Below are 20,592 nucleotides of genomic sequence, written 5' to 3' on the forward strand. Positions count from 1 at the left end.
ACACACACACACACATACACACATATACACGCACATATACACACATATACACACATATACACACACGATTTAGTAAATGAACGAATTTAGTAAATTATTTTCGTTCATTTTTTCAATGGAAGAATGAACGAAAATCGTTTACTAAAATCGTCATGGCCGGTGCAAGGTTTCTTGGCACCCTAGGCATTTCTTCAGCCTTGCGCCCCCCCCCCCCCCCCTCAGATAGCTACACAAGCCTTTATACAGTGCCTACAGTGCCCCTTATGTAATGCCCCCAGTAGTAGTTCCCCTATGCAGTGCCCCTTATATAATTCCCCCAGTAGTAGTCCCCCCCCTATGCAGTGCCCCTTATATAGTGCCCTCAGTACTAGTCCCCCCCTGTTCAGTGCCTCCTGTACTAGTGCAGTGCCCCTAGTAGTAGTCCCCCCAGCAGTGCCCCCAGTAGTAGTCGTGCTCCCAGTAGTAGCCTCCCCCCCAACAATGCCCCCAATAGTAGTCTCCCCCCAGTAGTAGCTGTTGTTATGCTAATAGTGTAGTGCGGACGGCACTTATGTACTGTCCACACTACCGCCCTGCAGGGCCAGCGCTCTTAGGCAAATGCCTAAGTTTTCCGAGTGGTAGCGCCGGCCCTGAAAATCGTTCATTTACTAAATGTAATGAACGATTTTTTTCTTAACTACAAACGATTTTTGCATATTCCCTTACTGAAAATCGTTGAGTTGGTGAGTCTGACTGAACTACAAACTACAAACATGAACACGCATGAACGATAATCGTTCATCGTTTTAACTCAGAAAGTGAACAATTTTTTTGAACGATAAATGATATCGTTATCGATAATCGTTCAAAAAATTGTTGTGTGTGTATGCACCATAAGAAATCATATGTACATAAGTATTCACAGCCTTTGCCATGAAGCTCAAAATTGAGCTCAGGTGCATCCTGTTTCCACTGAACCTCCTTGAGATGTTCCTACAGCTTAATTGGAGTCCACTTGTGGTAAATTCAGTTGATTGGACATGATTTTGAAAGGCATATACCTGTCTATGTAAAGTCCCACACTTGACAGTGCATGTCCGAGCACAAACCAAGCATGAAGTCCAAGGAATTGTCTGTAGACCTCCGAGACAGGATTGTCTCGAGGTAAAAAATATCTGCTGCTTTGAAGGTCCCAATGAGCACAGTGTCCTCCATCATCTGTAAATGGAACCACCAGGACTCTTCCTAGAGTTGGCTTGCCGTCTAAACTGAGCGATCGTGGGAGAAGGGCCCTAGTCATGGAGGTGACCAAGAACCCGATGGTCACTCTGTCAGAGCTACAGCATTCCTCTGTGGAGAGAGGAAAACCTTCCAGAAGGACAACCATCTCTGTGGCAATCCACCAATCAGGCCTGTATAGTAGAGTGGCCAGACGGAAGCCACTCGTTAGTAAAAAGCACATGGCAGCCCGCCTGGAGTTTGCCAAAATGCACCTGAAGGACTCTCAGACCATGATAGACAAAGATTGAACTCTTTGGCGTGAATGCCAGGCGTTATCTTTGGAGAAAACCAGGCACCGCTCATCACCAGGCCAATACCATCCCTACAGTGAAGCATGGTGGTGGCAGCATCATGCTGTGGGGATGTTTTTTAGCGGCAGGAACTGGGAGACTAGTCAGGATAGAGGGAAAGATGGATGCAGCAATGTACAGAGACATCCTGGATGAAAACCTGCTCCAGAGCGCTCTTGACCTCAGACTGGGGCGATGGTTCATCTTTCAGCAGGACAACGACCCTAAGCACACAGCCAAGATATCAAAGGAGTGGCTTCAGGACAACTCTCTGAATGTCCTTGAGTGGCCCAGCCAGAGCCCAGACTTGAATCCAATTGAACATCTCTGGAGAGATCTGAAAATGGCTGTGCACCGACGCTTCCCATCCAACCTGATGGAGCTTGAGAGGTGCTGCAAAGAGGAATGGGCGAAACTGCCCAAAGATAGGTGTGCCAAGCTTGTGGTATCACCTTCAAAAAGACTTGAAGCTGTAACTGCTGCCAAAAGTGCATCAACAAAGTATTGAGCAAAGGCTGTGAATACTTATGTACATGTGATTTCTTAGTTGTCTTGTTTTTTTTTATCAAATTTGCAAAAATCGAAAAAAATTTTTTAGACGTTGTCATTATGGGGTATTGTGTGTAGAATTTTGAGGACAAAAATGAATTTATTCCCTTTTGGAATAAGGCTGTAACATAACAAAATGTGTAAAAAGTGAAGCACTGAGAATACTTTCCGGATGCACTGTGAGCTCTGCGCTCTATGCTATAGATAGCGATGTGAGCCAGATGTGAACCATTGATGATCATCACTTCGCATACCAGGCCGGGATAGAGTAGATCACTCCCTCAGTGTGCTCCAATCCTCGGGCGTGTTCTGCCCCCCCAGAACCAGCACAATGATGTAATAGAAGAGGCCATTCATGGTCAGGTTCCCTAGGTCATTATTTATGATGGAGACCATTTACCCATTATGGCTGACTTCCACCACTAGACTGTACATATTGTTATTTTGTCATTTATTATGCTGATAGTATGTAAAGATCCTGTGTGTCCTTATTTTCCCAGTGCAGTCCCTCTTTTTGCTGTCATTCTCATTGCTTATTCTATGAATGTATGGGATTCGGGTGACTGTATGATGTAACTGTGTTACCTTATTTTGTGCGTGTTGGACTCTATGACCGGAGCCGTCGGGGAACATGTGTGTTAGTGTAACCGTTATGAGGACCCTATTTATGAGCAGACGTTGCTGTCTTACAGGCTGTTCTCACATATAGATGACCCCTTCCTGGATGACCCCCTGCCTCGGGAATACGTCCTGTACTTACGGCCCATGGGTCCCCTGGCCCAGAAACTCTCGGACTTCTGGCAACAATCGAAGCAGCTGTGCGGCAAGAACAAGGCTCACAATATATTCCCCCACGTCACGCTCTGCCAGTTCTTCATGGTATGTTCTGCGTTCACGCTGTGGCCGTTTGGTGTCGGAGCAAAAGTTACAGAGGGAACATGTGACGCTTGCGCTAAATTGTCTTCCTTAGGTTAACAGAGATCGTAAGTGCTTACAGAAAGAAGATCCCGACTCGGGCCGTTCCCCAGTCATGGTTTATTTTACAACCCAGCGATTGAAATGTAGACACTGTGCGGCTTAGAGTAGAAAATGCGAAACGTTCTGGTTTTATCGAGGTTCCTCCACGGTCGCATTATAACGTGAAATCTTCTGCTTCCCTATACTCCCTCCCCCGTCTCTTTCACCTCTCGCAGTATCGCAGCGGAGCAGCTTTAGTTTTACTCTGATACTGCCGTGCTTATTCCCAAAGGCCACCCTGTAAAAGTGGCGTACAGGCCTATTTCTCTGAAGGCGAGAAGCCATATTGCCCGTGGAAATGGGCGTTTTCGCTGGTGATCGGATGCAACATAACAAAGGATTACCTCCAGGCAACAGCGCTGTAAGCCGAAGGATGGTGACGCCTATTTACTCAGAATTGTGGCCGTACTTGTACAGTGTATATTTTCTATATATATTCTACTAGCGACCCCCTACCCGACTTCACACGGGAGCAGTTTTGAATTTACTGCAATGGTCTTTTTTAGCCGAGGTCTTATAACATTGATTTGTAGATGACATGAGTCGTTTCCACTTCTGACGTCAACATGAAAAGATTTAGTTTGGACGTGACACGCAAAAGGGCCACGTAAAGTTGTCCATGAGAAAAACAATCTTTACTTAGGTCACCTCCAGCCACGGAAAGTCTGTCCGAGCTTTATCTATTGTCATGCCAAAGGCGACTATTACCGGGAATTGAAATGAAAGAATCGTTCTTCAGATAAATGAAATAGGAACGGTAACAAAAGGGAAAAGCTGAAATGTTGTATCAGTAACCAGAACTTATGTCAGTTTTGCTGGAGAAATCGGATAATATGTATCAATCTCTACATGGTATAAAATGAAGCCCATCGTTGGGAATGGGTATGAAATACCGCATGGCCGGCAGTTCGATTCCCGTCAGCGGCAGCCCGACAAGAGCAGTTAGAAGCAGCGGAAGCCCGACAGCGCTGGAAATCCCGATCGTGGATAGGTAAGTATCTACTAACGTAACCCCCCTAACCCTAATCCTCCTTAGGGGTGCCTAACCCTAACTTCCCCCCCAAGTGCCTAACCGTAATCCCTGCTCTAAGTGCCTAACCCTAACCACCCCCTTCCCCGCTGCCTAAACCTAAGTCCCCCGAGGGGGTGCCTAACCCTAACCCTCCCGGGGGGTGCCTAACCCTAAGTCCCCCCCGGGAGCCCTAAACCTAACCCTCCCCCCCGCGGCTGTCCGCTCGCGGCGCCCGGCATCACTATGATCGGGATGCCGGGCGCCGGTCTCCCGGCGTCGGGGAAATGCGGGCATCTACATCTAGACGCCCGGCATTTCACCCTTGCCGGGATATGACAGTCGGGAAGCCGGCTGCCGGTATTTAGGCAGTCGGCTTCCCAATTGCTTCCCCATCATTGTGATAGATCTTTAACGGTTTAGGCAGCGTAAGGTAAGAAAGCGCTTGGACGCCGTTCTTTCATTGACTTGCTTCACTAAAACCGTCACTGCCCGTCTCCCTTGTGTCATACATAAATGTGTCATACACCTAGGACCTCATTCAGAGCCGCTCGCAAAATGCGAGCGCTCGCTCTGAATGAGGGCGGCTGCATGTCAAAAATATCCGGCCTCCTGGCCGCTCGCTAGGCTGTGGGTTACCACCCACAGCCTTAGCGAGTGACCAGGTTGGTGGTCGCAATGGTCGAGACCATCGGGGATTGCGACGAGACCCTTGTGGTAGGGTCTCGTCTGCCGCAAGCCCCAGAGAGCTTTCGGCTCTAATAGCTTTCGGCTCTAAGTAGGACCATTAATGTAAGATACGCTGTGGGGGGCTGTCTTGATATTCAGCCTTTCAATTGTAGGGCATTGCTGAGGCATGAGGCACTTTGTAGTAGATCTTGACTGCATTACGCCACTCTTAGGTAACAATAAGGATAAATATTACAATTCTGTTGGGGTCTGTCATCCCCAGTAACTAGTGCGTCCAGATAGCATTGCTGCCCATTGCAATTGTATCGCGTGGCATTAGCGCAGTGAGGGGAAGAGCGCACCCACCACAATTACTTCTGTTCTCTATCTGCAGTGTGAGGATAAAAACGTGGACGCGCTGTGTGAAGCTTTACAGACCACCGTCTCCCGCTGGAAATCCAAATTTCCCAACCCCCTGCCGTTGGAGCTCTACACCTCTTCCAACTTCATCGGCCTCTTTGTAAATGATGACTGCGCCGAGATTCTGAAGAAGTTTGCGGCAGATTTTGCTGAAGAAGCCTTGATAAAAACAGGTGGGGAGAATCTGATGAAACGCAACGCCAGCGGGTGAAACTGGCGCGGCCTGTCCGATAATAAGTACAGGCTCCCTTTATTAAAAGAATATGGCTGGTGTATTGTATTTATGACTCTCACAAGGCTGAGATAGAGGGGGGTATAAGGGGAAAACAGCACGCTGGGTGTCTATTTCCGATCGTTATACCTCCCCTGTCGCAGAGGCGGTTCATAGCAGCGGATATAACCAACGTTTATGAAGGAACAAATCCAGTTATTAAAAACGAAACCAACCCCTCCATATATTTCCAAATATTTTAAAGCGGGGTTAACTGTGTGTTTGCTCACTCCACGCTGCCATATTTCTGTCAAAGCCTGTCATTTAGGGCCTCATTCTGAGTCGCACTCAAAAGCGCAGCAGCGTTTACAGGTGGTCGCCCGTCTGCAAGTTTATGCAAATGGCCTACAAACGCCTTCCCTTGTGTGTCTCCCTATATGTAGCCAAATATGCAAGACTTTTAGCGCCCGTGTATGCTGTAATACTGATTGATGCATCCTCATACGCCACCAGTCATCGCCCAGGAACGCCCTGAACCTTTCCACCAGCTTTATGTTACCGCCTGAATAGAATGCAGGAGCACCTATGTGCGCACACCCTGGGTAACACATGCGCTCTAGGGGTTTTCTAACATTTTTGCTCACACGTTGTTTAAATAATCGCTCAACTACGTGAAACTCGCCATTGCGTGCGACTCAGAATCAGGCCTTAGTGCTGATATGCTTCGGTTTCTTACTGGAATACACCCTGGGGGCAAAATTTACTAAGCGGCGGTTTGACGGCGGTTTCTATTCTATTCTAAACCCCAGCGGTTTGGTGGTGGGTTCTATTCTGTTCTATACACCGGGAGTTTGGTGGCGGTTTTGCAGCAGTTTCTAAATGACAGCCCTGTTCTATTCTATTCTAAAATGTGTTGTGACTGTGGTTTGGCTGCGGTTTTGCTATCTGCAGATTTACTAAGGTCAAAACCGCTGCAAAACTGCTATCAAAACACATTTTAGAATAGAATAGAACAGGGCTGTCATTTAGAAACCGCTGCAAAACCACCACCAAACCGCCGGGGTTTAGAACAGAATAGAAACCGCCACCAAGCCGCCGGGGTTTAGAACAGAATAGAAACCGCCACCAAGCCGCCGGGGTTTAGAACAGAATAGAACCTGCCACCAAGCCGCCGGGGTTTAGAACAGAATAGAACCCGCCACCAAACCGCCGGGGTTTAGAATAGAATAGAACCTGCCACCAAACCGGCGGGGTTTAGAATAGAATAGAACCTGCCACCAAACCGCCGGGGTTTAGAATAGAAACCGCCGTCAAACCGCCGCTTTGTAAATTTTGCACTGACTCTTGAAATGGAACTTCTGACTGAAATTGCCTGATGAAACCTCAGAAACACACTGCCTCTGACACCTGACAGCCCTCTGCAGCCATGGAAACAATCAGTGTAGCCCACAGTCTGTTTCCACGATTACAGAGATTGCTAACTGACCGGGAGACCTTTATGTACTGTATGTTAGGGATGTGCAGGCTGAACTAGTCACGTCTCTGTATTACAATCCCTATATCTCATCTCACGTTACAAGCCTGGAGGTCCGCATGCCGCGCCTCAGTTACGCCTGCTGTTTGCTTTAGTGGACTAAAATGAAATAACCTGTAGTTATATAAATGAGAGGCTCAGCCCGACTGCATCTGTGAGATGTGTGACATTGGGGTCTATGTACTAAGCCTCGGACAGCGATAAAGTACCAACCAATTAGCTCCTATGTGTCACTTTACGGGCTGTGTTTGAAAAATGGCAGTTAGGAGCTGATTGGTTGGTACTTTATCTCCGTCCACTTTATCTCTCTCCTAGACTTAGGGCCTGATTCAGGCCCGTTCGCTATCTGCGTATCGTATGCTCGCTGGATGCGTATGCAAATTTGTCAAAGTGACATCACGGGAAGCGATCGCTCGCCAAGGCATAAGCACGCCCACCATGTCTTAGCGAGCGGCCACTTTGTGTATGTTTACGCCCAATCACACAGGCAGAGCCGCCCACCAGCACCACGTCATCTCCAGGAAGTGTATTAAAACATTGGTACATCGAGCACCATCGGATGTGAACGCAGCGCTTGTGGGAGCTTTACCCTAGCGCAGGCATTGCGAGGAAATTGGTGTAAAAAAAAAAAAGTGACGTGTACTATGACGCTGCCTGTTAATTATGCACGCCTCTAAAACGGCGTTGAAACACTCAGACACGCCTGCGTTCACATCTCCACTCCCCCATTATTAGTGTCCTGCCCCTGTTACCACCCACAAACGCCCTCTCCTGTCACTCATTACACTGGGCTGTCTTTGCAGGGCGAGCGAGCTGTATGCGATCACAGTGAGTAGTTCGCGCAGGCGCAGAAAGAAGCGTGCGCATGCGCGTATGCAGAACATCGGGCCGCTTGCGAGCGCACGCATATAGCGAACGGGTCTGAATCAGGCCCTTAGTGCATAGACCCCAATGATCTGTCCTTGTTTGTCTACTTCAGTGGTTCTCAAACTCGCTCCTCAGGACCCCACACAGGTCACATTTTCCAGTTCTCCCAGCAGATGCACAGGTGTAATCATTACTCACTGACACATTTTCCAGGTCATCCAGCAGGTGCACAGGTGCAGTCATTACTCACTGACACATTTTAAAAGATCCATAGGTGGAGCTAATTATTTCACTTGATTCTGTGAGGAGACCTGGAAAACATGCACTGTTTGGGGTCTTGAGGGCAGAGGGCCTGATTCAGACCCGCTCGCGAGCGCAGGACGCTCGCAAGCGGGTCGATGGTGCCCTACTGCGCATGCGCACGACGGAGGGAGCTCCGTCGTGCGCATGCGTGAGACGCGGCTAGCGACGGGCTCTCCATCGCTCCAGGTCTCGCACCAAAGGGGGCGTGCTGTCGATGTTGATTGACAGCACGCCCCCTTTGGTGAGTGTGCCGGGGGGGTGGCTGCCAGACGGAGGCGTTCCCATGGGAACGCCTACCGTCTGAAGCCGGCCCCACTGACATCAGTAGTGATGTCAGTGGGAGTGATTTTGGCTCTGATAGAGCCAAAATCACTCCAGGGCTTGCAGCAGCGAGACCCTACCGCAGGGTCTCCGTTGCAAGCCTGATGATCGCGATGGTCTTGACCATCGCGACCATCATCATAGACACTCGCTATAGCTGTGGGTGGTCACCCACAGCTATGCGAGCGTCCAGGAGGACGCTCCATTTTCATGTAGGAGGGCCCTGATTCAGAGCGAGCGCTCTGGTCAGAGCGTCCGGCTCTGAATCAGGCCCAGAGTTTGAGAACCTGTGGTCTATTTGTACATGGCTTAAATAATTTCATATGCATACACCTTACTGCAACGTTTCCTATGTACACTACACTCACACAGAGCAGCCTATAGCAGCAGTGTTACAGCTTTAGCCCGGGACAGTACTCGGGAGTCTTCCGGTAATCAGAGAGATGTTAGTAATATGTTGCTGGATGATAGCACCATCTATTTCAGATGTCCGCGTGGAGCCCCACAAGAAGCAGTTACATGTGACGCTGGCTTATCACTTCCAGGCAAACCACCTGCCCACGCTGGAGAAACTGTCCAAGAACATCGACTTAAACCTCGGCTGCGATTGGGTCGCCGCAATATTCTCTCGGGACATCCGCTACGCCAATCACGAGGTAACCCATATTATTATATGTAGTAGCATCCTAATTATAGCGCCACATTACTGGGGATTCCTGTATTATTTTGTCTAACCCTACAGGAAAACACGCGTTGGACGGCTATTCTGTGTATTCACTACATTATATTGTACCGCCATGTCACAAGGATTGGCGCCGTCCCTCCGTCTCGGGATGTGTACAGCATTAATAGACTAAACGGCTTTATTTAATAATGCTTCCTCTCAGATTGTAAAACAGTCCATGAATTCATATACAGTATATGTGTATCTAAGTATTATAATATCAGAGCCTGATAACATTAGGTCGTCAGGCACATTTGCGCGGTGACCTGATCGCGGCTGCGGCATGCACGCACCTCGCACCTAATGTGCAGTGCGTGTGCCGGGCACGTTAGTGGCCTATTGCCACAGCCGGGTCCTTATTCAGGTGCTGTGGCCAATGGTCTTCCAATAGAGACGCCCTCCAGCAGTGGTGCTAATCCGTCACTGTGCGTATTAAAACTCGCCATCGGTCGCACCACCGAAGATTGCTCCAGCCCTACGGAGGGGCAGAATCTCTGTCTGAACATGGCCGCCTGCTTCTTTAGACCCAGTCGCTGACCTCGACACACCCGTGTCTGGCCAACCACTCTCCTGTCACCGTCCAGAAGCGCCCACCGAAATTGCCTCTTTCTGCGTCCAAATTCGCTCTACGTCCCCTGGCGGTAACCATCGGCACGCATTGCGCAGTACTCCAAACATTGGCCAAATGTAGGAGTATCATCATTGCATGCAGTTAGCCTGCCCCTCTGAATCACGCCCTAGATGTGACGACAGGACAATAGAGGACTGAGAACGGGGGTGGTATATAACGGGATGAGGCCCAGGTCCATTTATTTACTAGTATGTATATGTATCTGTCTATATTAGTTTTCCACAATTGTCTGGCACCAGCTATGTCTCTTGCTGCCAGCCAGTAGCGCAGGACAGTTGAGTATCACTCTGATGCTGCAGCGATACTGTAATGATAAATTGTAGTGATAATAGATTAGATAATAGTAAATCATTGTTATCGACGCACATTGGTAAATAAATGTCACTGTGTAAGTGAATGTTTGTTGTGTTGTCTTATAGATCACAGGTTCCCAAATTCCGCCAGTACAGTCCAGGTTTTAAGAATATCTATGTTTGAGTCCAGATCGTTAAATCAATTTGACTGAGGTACTAATTAAGTCACCTGTTCTTAAACATGGATATCCTTAAAACCTGGACTGTAGTGGCGGAGTTTGGGAAAGCGTGACTAAGCAGTTGGTGCGCAGTGGTCATATGTAGCCGGTAACTTTTAGTAACCCTCTTTTTTGTCTTTTTTTGCTCAGACGCTACAAGTGTTATACCCGTATCTGCCACAAAACGATGACGAGTTGGAGCTGGTTCCCGGAGATTTTATCTTCATGTCACCTGTAGAGCAGACAATCGCCAGTGAAGGCTGGATTTATGGGTCCTCGCTGGCAACCGGCTGTTCCGGTCTCTTACCGGAAAATTATGTCATGAAGGCCGATGAATGCGGCGCCTGGGTGTTTCATGCGTAAGTTGGGACATAGACCGGACCTAATCGCTTTTTGTGTGAACTAGATCTATATAGAGAGAGAGGGGCACACAGCCTTTATACAAGGGGCTGATTCAATTAGCCGAGGGGTTCCCTCTGCGCACATGGGAGCCGCTGTCCGATAAATCTGCCTCTGAGGGCAAGATGTAATAGGCCGCCAGTTGAAACAAGTGCCGAGATTTTGGCGATTTACCTGCGAGATTTATATTATATTTTTTTTATGGCAGAATCATACATATATGGCTGCACATGGAAAGTAGGGTATATGGCGGCAAGGTTCAGCATTTAATTCATTACTACACGTTTCACCAAAGGACTGAGAAAGGACAGAACAATATTCGCCCCCGATGAGTGTAGATCCGGACAATTTTTTCAGACTTTATGTGCGACATTATTTGCATATATGGGAAGAGTTGGCGTCCTCATCATACGGTATATCCAGGCAGAGTCTTGCTGCCTCTGTACAGCGTCTTGCTGTGTCTGGTCATAGAATGTACAGTACACGCTGCTTTATGCTAAGCCCTCCCTGTGCTCTGCAGGTCTTACTCCCTCCTCAACGTGGCAGGAGCCTCCTCTGTACAGCGTCATGCTGCATCTGGTCATAGAATGTACACACTGCTTTATGCTAAGCCCTCCCTGTGCTCTGCAGGTCATACTCCCTCCTTAACGTGGCAGGAGCCTCCTCTGTACAGAGTCATGCTGCATCTGGTCATAGAATGTACACACTGCTTTATGCTAAGCCCTCCCTGTGCTCTGCAGGTCATACTCCCTCCTTAACGTGGCAGGAGCCTCCTCTATACAGCGTCATGCTGCATCTGGTCATAGAATGTACACGCTGCTTAATGCTAAGCCCTCCCTGTGCTCTGCAGGTCATACTCCCTCCTTAACGTGGCAGTAGCCTCCTCTGTACAGAGTCATGCTGCATCTGGTCATAGAATGTACACGCTGCTTTATGCTAAGCCCTCCCTGTGCTCTGCAGGTCATACTCCCTCCTTAACGTGGCAGGAGCCTCCTCTGTACAGAGTCATGCTGCATCTGGTCATAGAATGTACACGCTGCTTTATGCTAAGCCCTCCCTGTGCTCTGCAGGTCATACTCCCTCCTTAACGTGGCAGGAGCCTCCTCTGTACAGCGTCATGCTGCATCTGGTCATAGAATGTACACGCTGCTTTATGCTAAGCCCTCCCTGTGCTCTGCAGGTCATACGCCCTCCTTAACGTGGCAGGAGCCTCCTCTGTACAGCGTCATGCTGCATCTGGTCATAGAATGTACACGCTGCTTAATGCTAAGCCCTCCCTGTGCTCTGCAGGTCATACTCCCTCCTTAACGTGGCAGGAGCCTCCTCTGTACAGAGTCATGCTGCATCTGGTCATAGAATGTACACGCTGCTTAATGCTAAGCCCTCCCTGTGCTCTGCAGGTCATACTCCCTCCTTAACATGGCAGTAGCCTCCTCTGTACAGAGTCATGCTGCATCTGGTCATAGAATGTACACGCTGCTTTATGCTAAGCCCTCCCTGTGCTCTGCAGGTCATACTCCCTCCTTAACGTGGCAGGAGCCTCCTCTGTACAGAGTCATGCTGCATCTGGTCATAGAATGTACACGCTGCTTTATGCTAAGCCCTCCCTGTGCTCTGCAGGTCATACTCCCTCCTTAACGTGGCAGGAGCCTCCTCTGTACAGCGTCATGCTGCATCTGGTCATAGAATGTACACGCTGCTTTATGCTAAGCCCTCCCTGTGCTCTGCAGGTCATACTCCCTCCTTAACGTGGCAGGAGCCTCCTCTGTACAGCGTCATGCTGCATCTGGTCATAGAATGTACACGCTGCTTAATGCTAAGCCCTCCCTGTGCTCTGCAGGTCATACTCCCTCCTTAACGTGGCAGGAGCCTCCTCTTACCCTCTCAGCGACGCGGTGCTGGACAGGAGACAGCTGGATGACCACGGTCTGGGGGACACAGCGGCACTTACCATTATCTGCCAGCCCATGCAGGTAAGGAACATGTAACATACATGTAATAAAGTACATGGCTCGCACGATCTGGTGGTTGGCCTCAATGTGACAAAGTCCACCTTTATAATGCAAAATGTGCCGCCAGTTCAGGGCACCGGAACAATGCCACCGTGCAAGTGCCAGTGTAATTCACATATATCCGTTACTCTTTTATCCATGCTTTAATCTACTGGAGGCTTTATTTGTTGTACTGTCCTTGTGTAAAAACCAACCTCGCAGTAGGGATCAGTTGATGGCTAAGGACTGCACTGCTCCTCTTTAGTGATTGCAGTCGTTTGATGGACCCTGGCCCAGCTGGTTCCCTTTTCTGTTATCTGGCGTTTAAGTCTGTCCTGTAAACTCTGACAGTGGAGACCTTATATTGATCTATTAATCCCTACTGTGAATTCTGTTTATGCTTCACCTCCCAGGTTAACACAGCGCCGTACACATCACCTCAGTTGACATAAATGTGGCCTCGGTGGCACTAGAGATGAGCTCAACGGCACTAGAAATAGCTAAGTAGCACTGCAGCACTAGTCGTGGCCTCGGCTGCACTAGATATGACCTTTGTGGCCTTGGTGTCACAAGTCGTGTTGCGGTGCTAGATATGGCCTCGGCGGCACTAGATATGGTCTCGGTGGAACTAGATGTGGCCTCGCTGGCATTATATATGGCCTCGGGGGCACTAATTGTGGCTTCAGTGGCATTAGGCACAAATTGTGGCCTTGGTGGCCTATTGCTCATAATACTATTCATCCTAGAATACTGTTCATGTGTTTCTTATAGCCCATTGCCCAGAACTGAACCCCATGTTCAAATTGTGGTCTAACCGGTGACTTGTAAGAAAGTAACACGATGCCTGCACCCCGATCCCCTCTCCCCTAATCACACAGATAACTGAGACACAGCGATGCCTGCACCCCGATCCCCTCTCCCCTAATCACACAGATAACTGAGACACAGCAATGCCTGCACCCCGATCCCCTCTCCCCTAATCACACAGATAACTGAGACACAGCGATGCCTGCACCCCGATCCCCTCTCCCCTAATCACACAGATAACTGAGACACAGCGATGCCTGCACCCCGATCCCTCCTCCCCTAATCACACCGATAACTGAGACACAGCAATGCCTGCACCCCGATCCCCTCTCCCCTAATCACACAGATAACTGAGACACAGCGATGCCTGCACCCCGATCCCCTCTCCCCTAATCACACAGATAACTGAGACACAGCGATGCCTGCACCCCGATCCCCTCTCCCCTAATCACACAGATAACTGAGACACAGCGATGCCTGCACCCCGATCCCCTCTCCCCTAATCACACAGATAACTGAGACACAGCGATGCCTGCACCACGATCCCCTCTCCCCTAATCACACAGGCAACTGAGACACAGCGATGCCTGCACCCCGATCCCCTCTCCCCTAATCACACAGGCAACTGAGACACAGCGATGCCTGCACCACGATCCCCTCTCCCCTGGTCACACAGATAACTGAGACACAGCGATGCCTGCACCACGATCCCCTCTCCCCTAATCACACAGATAACTGAGACACAGCGATGCCTGCACCCCGATCCCCCCTCCCCTAATCACACAGATAACTGAGACACAGCAATGCCTGCACCCCGATCCCCCCTCCCCTAATCACACCAATAACTGAGACACAGCGATGCCTGCACCCCGATCCCCTCTCCCCTAATCACACAGATAACTGAGACACAGCGATGCCTGCACCCCGATCCCCTCTCCCCTAATCACACAGATAACTGAGACACAGCAATGCCTGCACCCCGATCCCCCCTCCCCTAATCACACCAATAACTGAGACACAGCGATGCCTGCACCCCGATCCCCTCTCCCCTAATCACACAGATAACTGAGACACAGCGATGCCTGCACCCCGATCCCCTCTCCCCTAATCACACAGATAACTGAGACACAGCGATGCCTGCACCCCGATCCCCCCTCCCCTGGTCACACAGATAACTGAGACACAGCGATGCCTGCACCACGATCCCCTCTCCCCTAATCACACAGATAACTGAGACACAGCGATGCCTGCACCCCGATCCCCTCTCCCCTGGTCACACAGATAACTGAGACACAGCGATGCCTGCACCCTGATCCCCCCTCCCCTGGTCACACAGATAACTGAGACACAGCGATGCCTGCACCCCGATCCCCTCTCCCCTAATCACACAGATAACTGAGAGACAGCGATGCCTGCACCCCGATCCCCCCTCCCCTAATCACACAGATAAATGAGACACAGCGATGCCTGCACCCCGATCCCCTCTCCCCTGGTATCACAGATAACTGAGACACAGCGATGCCTGCACCCCGATCCCCTCTCCCCTAATCACACAGGTAACTGAGACACAGCGATGCCTGCACCCCGATCCCCTCTCCCCTAATCACACAGATAACTGAGACACAGCGATGTCTGCACCCCGATCCCCTCTCCCCTAATCACACAGATAACTGAGACACAGCGATGCCTGCACCCCGATCCCCCCTCCTCTGGTCACACAGATAACTGAGACACAGCGATGCCTGCACCCCGATCCCCTCTCCCCTGGTCACACAGATAACTGAGACACAGCGATGCCTGCACCCCGATCCCCCCTCCCCTAATCACACAGATAACTGAGAGACAGCGATGGCTGCACGCCGATCCCCTCTCCCCTAATCACACAGATAAATGAGACACAGCGATGCCTGCACCCCGATCCCCTCTCCCCTGGTCACACAGATAACTGAGACACAGCGATGTCTGCACCCCGATCCCCCCTCCCCTAATCACACAGATAACTGAGACACAGCGATGCCTGCTCCCCGATCCCCTCTCCCCTGGTCACACAGATAACTGAGACACAGTGATGCCTGCTCCCCGATCCCCTCTCCCCTGGTCACACAGATAACTGAGACACAGCGATGCCTGCACCCCGATCCCCTCTCCCCTAATCACACAGGCAACTGAGACACAGCGATGCCTGCACCCCGATCCCCCCTCCCCTAATCACACAGATAACTGAGACACAGCGATGCCTGCACCCCGATCCCCTCTCCCCTAATCACACAGATAACTGAGACACAGCGATGCCTGCACCACGATCCCCTCTCCCCTAATCACACAGGCAACTGAGACACAGCGATGCCTGCACCCCGATCCCCTCTCCCCTAATCACACAGGCAACTGAGACACAACGATGCCTGCACCCCGATCCCTTCTCCCCTGGTCACACAGATAACTGAGACACAGCGATGCCTGCACCACGATCCCCTCTCCCCTAATCACACAGATAACTGAGACACAGCGATGCCTGCACCCCGATCCCCTCTCCCCTAATCACACAGATAACTGAGACACAGCGATGCCTGCACCCCCATCCCCTCTCCCCTGGTCACACAGATAAATGAGACACAGCGATGCCTGCACCCCTATCCCCTCTCCCCTAATCACACAGATAACGGAGACACAGCGATGCCTGCACCCCGATCCTACCTCCCCTGGTCACACAGATAACTGAGACACAGCGATGCCTGCACCCCGATCCCCTCTCCCCTAATCACACAGATAACTGAGACACAGCGATGCCTGCACCCCGATCCCCCCTCCCCTAATCACACAGATAACTGAGACACAGCGATGCCTGCACCCCGATCCCCTCTCCCCTAATCACACAGATAACTGAGACACAGTGATGCCTGCTCCCCGATCCCCTCTCCCCTGGTCACACAGATAACTGAGACACAGCGATGCCTGCACCCCGATCCCCCCTCCCCTGGTCACACAGATAACTGAGACACAGCGATGCCTGCACCCCGATCCCCTCTCCCCTAATCACACAGATAACTGAGACACAGCGATGTCTGCACCCCGATCCCCCCTCCCCTAATCACACAGATAACTGAGACACAGCGATGCCTGCACCCCGATCCCCTCTCCCCTAATCACACAGATAACTGAGACACAGCGATGTCTGCACCCCGATCCCCCCTCCCCTAATCACACAGATAACTGAGACACAGCGATGCCTGCACCCCGATCCCCTCTCCCCTAATCACACAGATAACTGAGACACAGCGATGCCTGCACCCCGATCCCCTCTCCCCTAATCACACAGATAACTGAGACACAGCGATGTCTGCACCCCGATCCCCCCTCCCCTAATCACACAGATAACTGAGACACAGCGATGCCTGCACCCCGATCCCCTCTCCCCTAATCACACAGATAACTGAGACACAGCGATGCCTGCACCCCGATCCCCCCTCCCCTAATCACACAGATAACTGAGACACAGCGATGCCTGCACCCCGATCCCCTCTCCCCTAATCACACAGATAACTGAGACACAGCGATGCCTGCACCCCTCTCCCCTAGTCACACAGATAACTGAGACACAGCGATGCCTGCACCCCGATCCCCTCTCCCCTAATCACACAGATAACTGAGACACAGCGATGTCTGCACCCTGATCCCCTCTCCCCTAATCACACAGATAACTGAGACACAGCGATGCCTGCACCCCGATCCCCTCTCCCCTAATCACACAGATAACTGAGACACAGCGATGCCTGCACCCCGATCCCCTCTCCCCTAATCACACAGATAACTGAGACACAGCGATGTCTGCACCCCGATCCCCTCTCCCCTAATCACACAGATAACTGAGACACAGCGATGCCTGCACCCCGATCCCCTCTCCCCTAATCACACAGATAACTGAGACACAGCGATGTCTGCACCCCGATCCCCTCTCCCCTAATCACACAGATAACTGAGACACAGCGATGCCTGCTCCCCGATCCCCTCTCCCCTAATCACACAGATAACTGAGACACAGCGATGCCTGCACCCCGATCCCCTCTCCCCTAATCACACAGATAACTGAGACACAGCGATGCCTGCACCCCGATCCCCTCTCCCCTAATCACACAGATAACTGAGACACAGCGATGCCTGCACCCCGATCCCCTCTCCCCTAGTCACACAGATAACTGAGACACAGCGATGCCTGCACCCCGATCCCCCCTCCCCTGGTCACACAGATAAATGAGACACAGGAAAGATCCCTGACTGGGAAGCACTAGTGAGTTATACCCCCACTCTCTACCTCAGCACATGACTGTGTAACCCCAGGTGAAAGCTGAACTGTGAGAGGAAACCGCTGTATGAAATGAAAGCGTCAGACAATTGCAGCTCTGAGATAATGGACTGTCAGTGACCTGTGGGACTAACACCTCACATGAAAGCATGACCCCCCTCCCCCCCACCCCAATGACACGGGACTTGGCCTGCACAGGAGCTTACCATGGTCTCACATGTGACGTCTCCGCCTTAGCGCATGATGTGTGTATATGTGCAAAGCCCTGTTTCCAGGGGGTGTGGACTAAACGATCTACACTAATTAGATAGACATTCAGAAGATCTACACCAGCTGGTAGACAGGCAATAGGTCGACAGGTACAAAAGGTCGACATGGTTAAAATGTCGACATGGGTGACGATCGACAGGTGCAAACGGTCGACATGGTGAAAATGTAGAGTGTTAGACTGTAAGGTCACAGCACTAAATGTAATGTGTACCTTCTTCCCCTAAATCGGTGCAGTTTTACCTTCACTTATATACTGAATAACCCAGGACCATAATGGGACGTGTGTATTGTCTTCATTGTAGACTGAGCACATGTTATGATCTCTGTGACGCAATCTAACAATACCTCCATCTTGCGCAGCTAAGTCAGGTTTTTGTTCAATTGAGTACATGTCCAAATAATGACATTGTCCAGCGCTTGCATTGATTGCAATGTGCCTTGTCCTGATGTCACATTATCCTAATAATAATCTGGGCATGAGACCCTCCTATGAGCCCGCGATGAGACCAATGATGATAACAATAACAGTATAATAATTACTAATTGTCAGTCCTGCTGGTAGCTGTAAGTGCTATATATCTTTATACATAATAGTGATCTATGGCCCTCATTCAGAGCCACTCGCTAGCGGCAGTATGCTCGTTCCGAGCGATGTTCGCACATCTGCGCATGCGTACGGTTTTTAGTACGCATGCGCGAACCAGTCAGTGCGGCCGAAAATCATTTGTACGCAATATAGCGAGTGCCTGCTATTTTGAGTGACAGAATGAGGCGTATGTGGGTGGTAACAGGGGAAGGTGCTTGAAAACGGGGAGTGGAGATCCGAACGCAGGCGTGCCAAAAGGTCAAAACGGGCGTTTTATGGGTGTGCATAATTAATACAGCAGCGTCAATGACCACGTCACTTGTTTTTTTTTAACTCAAAACTGCTCGCAAAATAGCGGTTGAAAAAACCAACCACAAGAATAGCGAGCAGTTCATATCCTGTTCGATGTACTCGATTAATCTAATAAATAGCGGACATGACGTATGGTGCGAGCGGCCAGGGGGCGTTTTTATCAAATAAACGAGCGTATGTTTCGCTCGCTCGTTCAGACTTAGCGGTGTGAACAGACTGCAATGTGCGAACGGATCATTTGCATAGCCACCCCTTGTTTTTGAACGAACGCAAATAGCGAACGGCTCTGAATGAGGGCCTATGTACATATATATTTTCTGTCTGCAGTCTATATAATGCATTGCAGAACAGCGGTATGTCACTATAGGCCTGATTCGGACCCGCTCGCTAAGGCGCGTTCGCTCGCTTTGAGAGACAGATATTGCCGTTTGTGGGTGGTAACGGGAAGGTTCATGTGAACGGGGGAGTGGATGTGCGAACGCAGGCGTGTCTGGCCGCCAAAACGGCATTTAAAGGGCATGCATAATTAGCGTCATTGTACACGTCACCTGCATGTATTTCATCCCGCACTGATCGCTGTGCTTGCGGCAGGTTAAGGTAACCTCAAGGGCTGCGAGCAGCTCCGATGCCTGACGATGGTCCCGATTAATCAAACATTTCCCGGAGATTACGTGGGTTGCGAGTGGCAAGGGGGCGTCTTCAGACACTTGCGAGCGCACTTTGCTGTAGCTCGCTAACACACAGCGGGTGTCCTTATGCGACGCTGTGCGAGCGCTTAATTTAAATATCCGGCCCTTTTCTGCAAGCGAGCGATCGCATCTTGCGAGCAGGTCTGAATCAGGCCCTGTGTGTCCTGCTAAATCTAGGACATATATTTCGGAACTCTGATATTCCAAAAAGAAAGAAATGTGCGTATTGCTTTTAATAAGCGCAATAACCCCTTCACGTGCTCTTATAAACTCCGGAACTGGGGCTACATCGGTGTTACTGGTGAACCCGTGAAAGGACACCGGAACAGAGTGCTGATACTTTTAGTACAGAATTAGCCGTAAGCTGGAAGTGGCCCCTTCTCCAAATGAGTTCTGGTTCTTATTTAAACTAAAGAGGAAATGGAAAATGTTGCTTGTATTTGCTTTGTCTGTAAACAGCTAATTGTGTAACGTTGAGGTCTGTACGGTGTGTACACATGCGGTGTGTGCGTTACTTACTGGAACTTGTGTCTTTTACAGTCACTGTTAGGTCACATTGCTGCAGTGTATTGTGTGTACAGTATATATACAGGACTGTACTGTACCGTATGTGCTGCATGATAAATGCCTGCCCCCTAGTGGCCTTATAATGAATGACTGAGACTATGCACAATTGTCATGCTGATGTATCAGGCTGATGTGTGACTGACATATTTGTGCTTATTATGGACTGGGGGTGGGGGTTTGCAAATCAGTTTGTCCAGTGATGTTTCCAGAGAGTTAAGGTGGGTACACACTAGACGATATGCTCCCTGAGCGATATCATGTAGTGTGTCCCTGGCAGGCTGTACTCAATGTCGTTCATGACATTGAGCACAGCCGCTAAACGATATCATTAACTATATCGTTCAGCGCCGGGCTC

At 50.3% G+C, this 20,592-nt stretch overlaps 1 protein-coding gene across 2 annotated transcripts in view; it reads left to right on the forward strand.

Moving 5' to 3' along the window:
• The window catches only part of UBASH3B (ubiquitin associated and SH3 domain containing B), a 195,709-nt gene that overhangs the window by 138,430 nt on the left and 36,687 nt on the right, over positions 1-20,592 (forward strand). Inside the window, exons 3-7 of one of the 2 annotated variants that reach the window (XM_088481811.1) lie at positions 2,792-2,978; positions 5,189-5,387; positions 8,922-9,106; positions 10,467-10,675; positions 12,556-12,688. In XM_088481811.1, the coding sequence (XP_088337937.1) occupies positions 2,792-2,978; positions 5,189-5,387; positions 8,922-9,106; positions 10,467-10,675; positions 12,556-12,688 (913 nt within the window). The remainder of the gene's footprint in view (positions 1-2,791; positions 2,979-5,188; positions 5,388-8,921; positions 9,107-10,466; positions 10,676-12,555; positions 12,689-20,592) is intronic. The other variant, XM_088481812.1, reaches the window with a different exon arrangement.

Source organism: Taudactylus pleione, unplaced genomic scaffold (genome assembly GCF_031769625.1).
Source record: "Taudactylus pleione unplaced genomic scaffold, aTauple2 ptg000278l, whole genome shotgun sequence".
Lineage (NCBI taxonomy): Eukaryota > Metazoa > Chordata > Amphibia > Anura > Myobatrachidae > Taudactylus > Taudactylus pleione.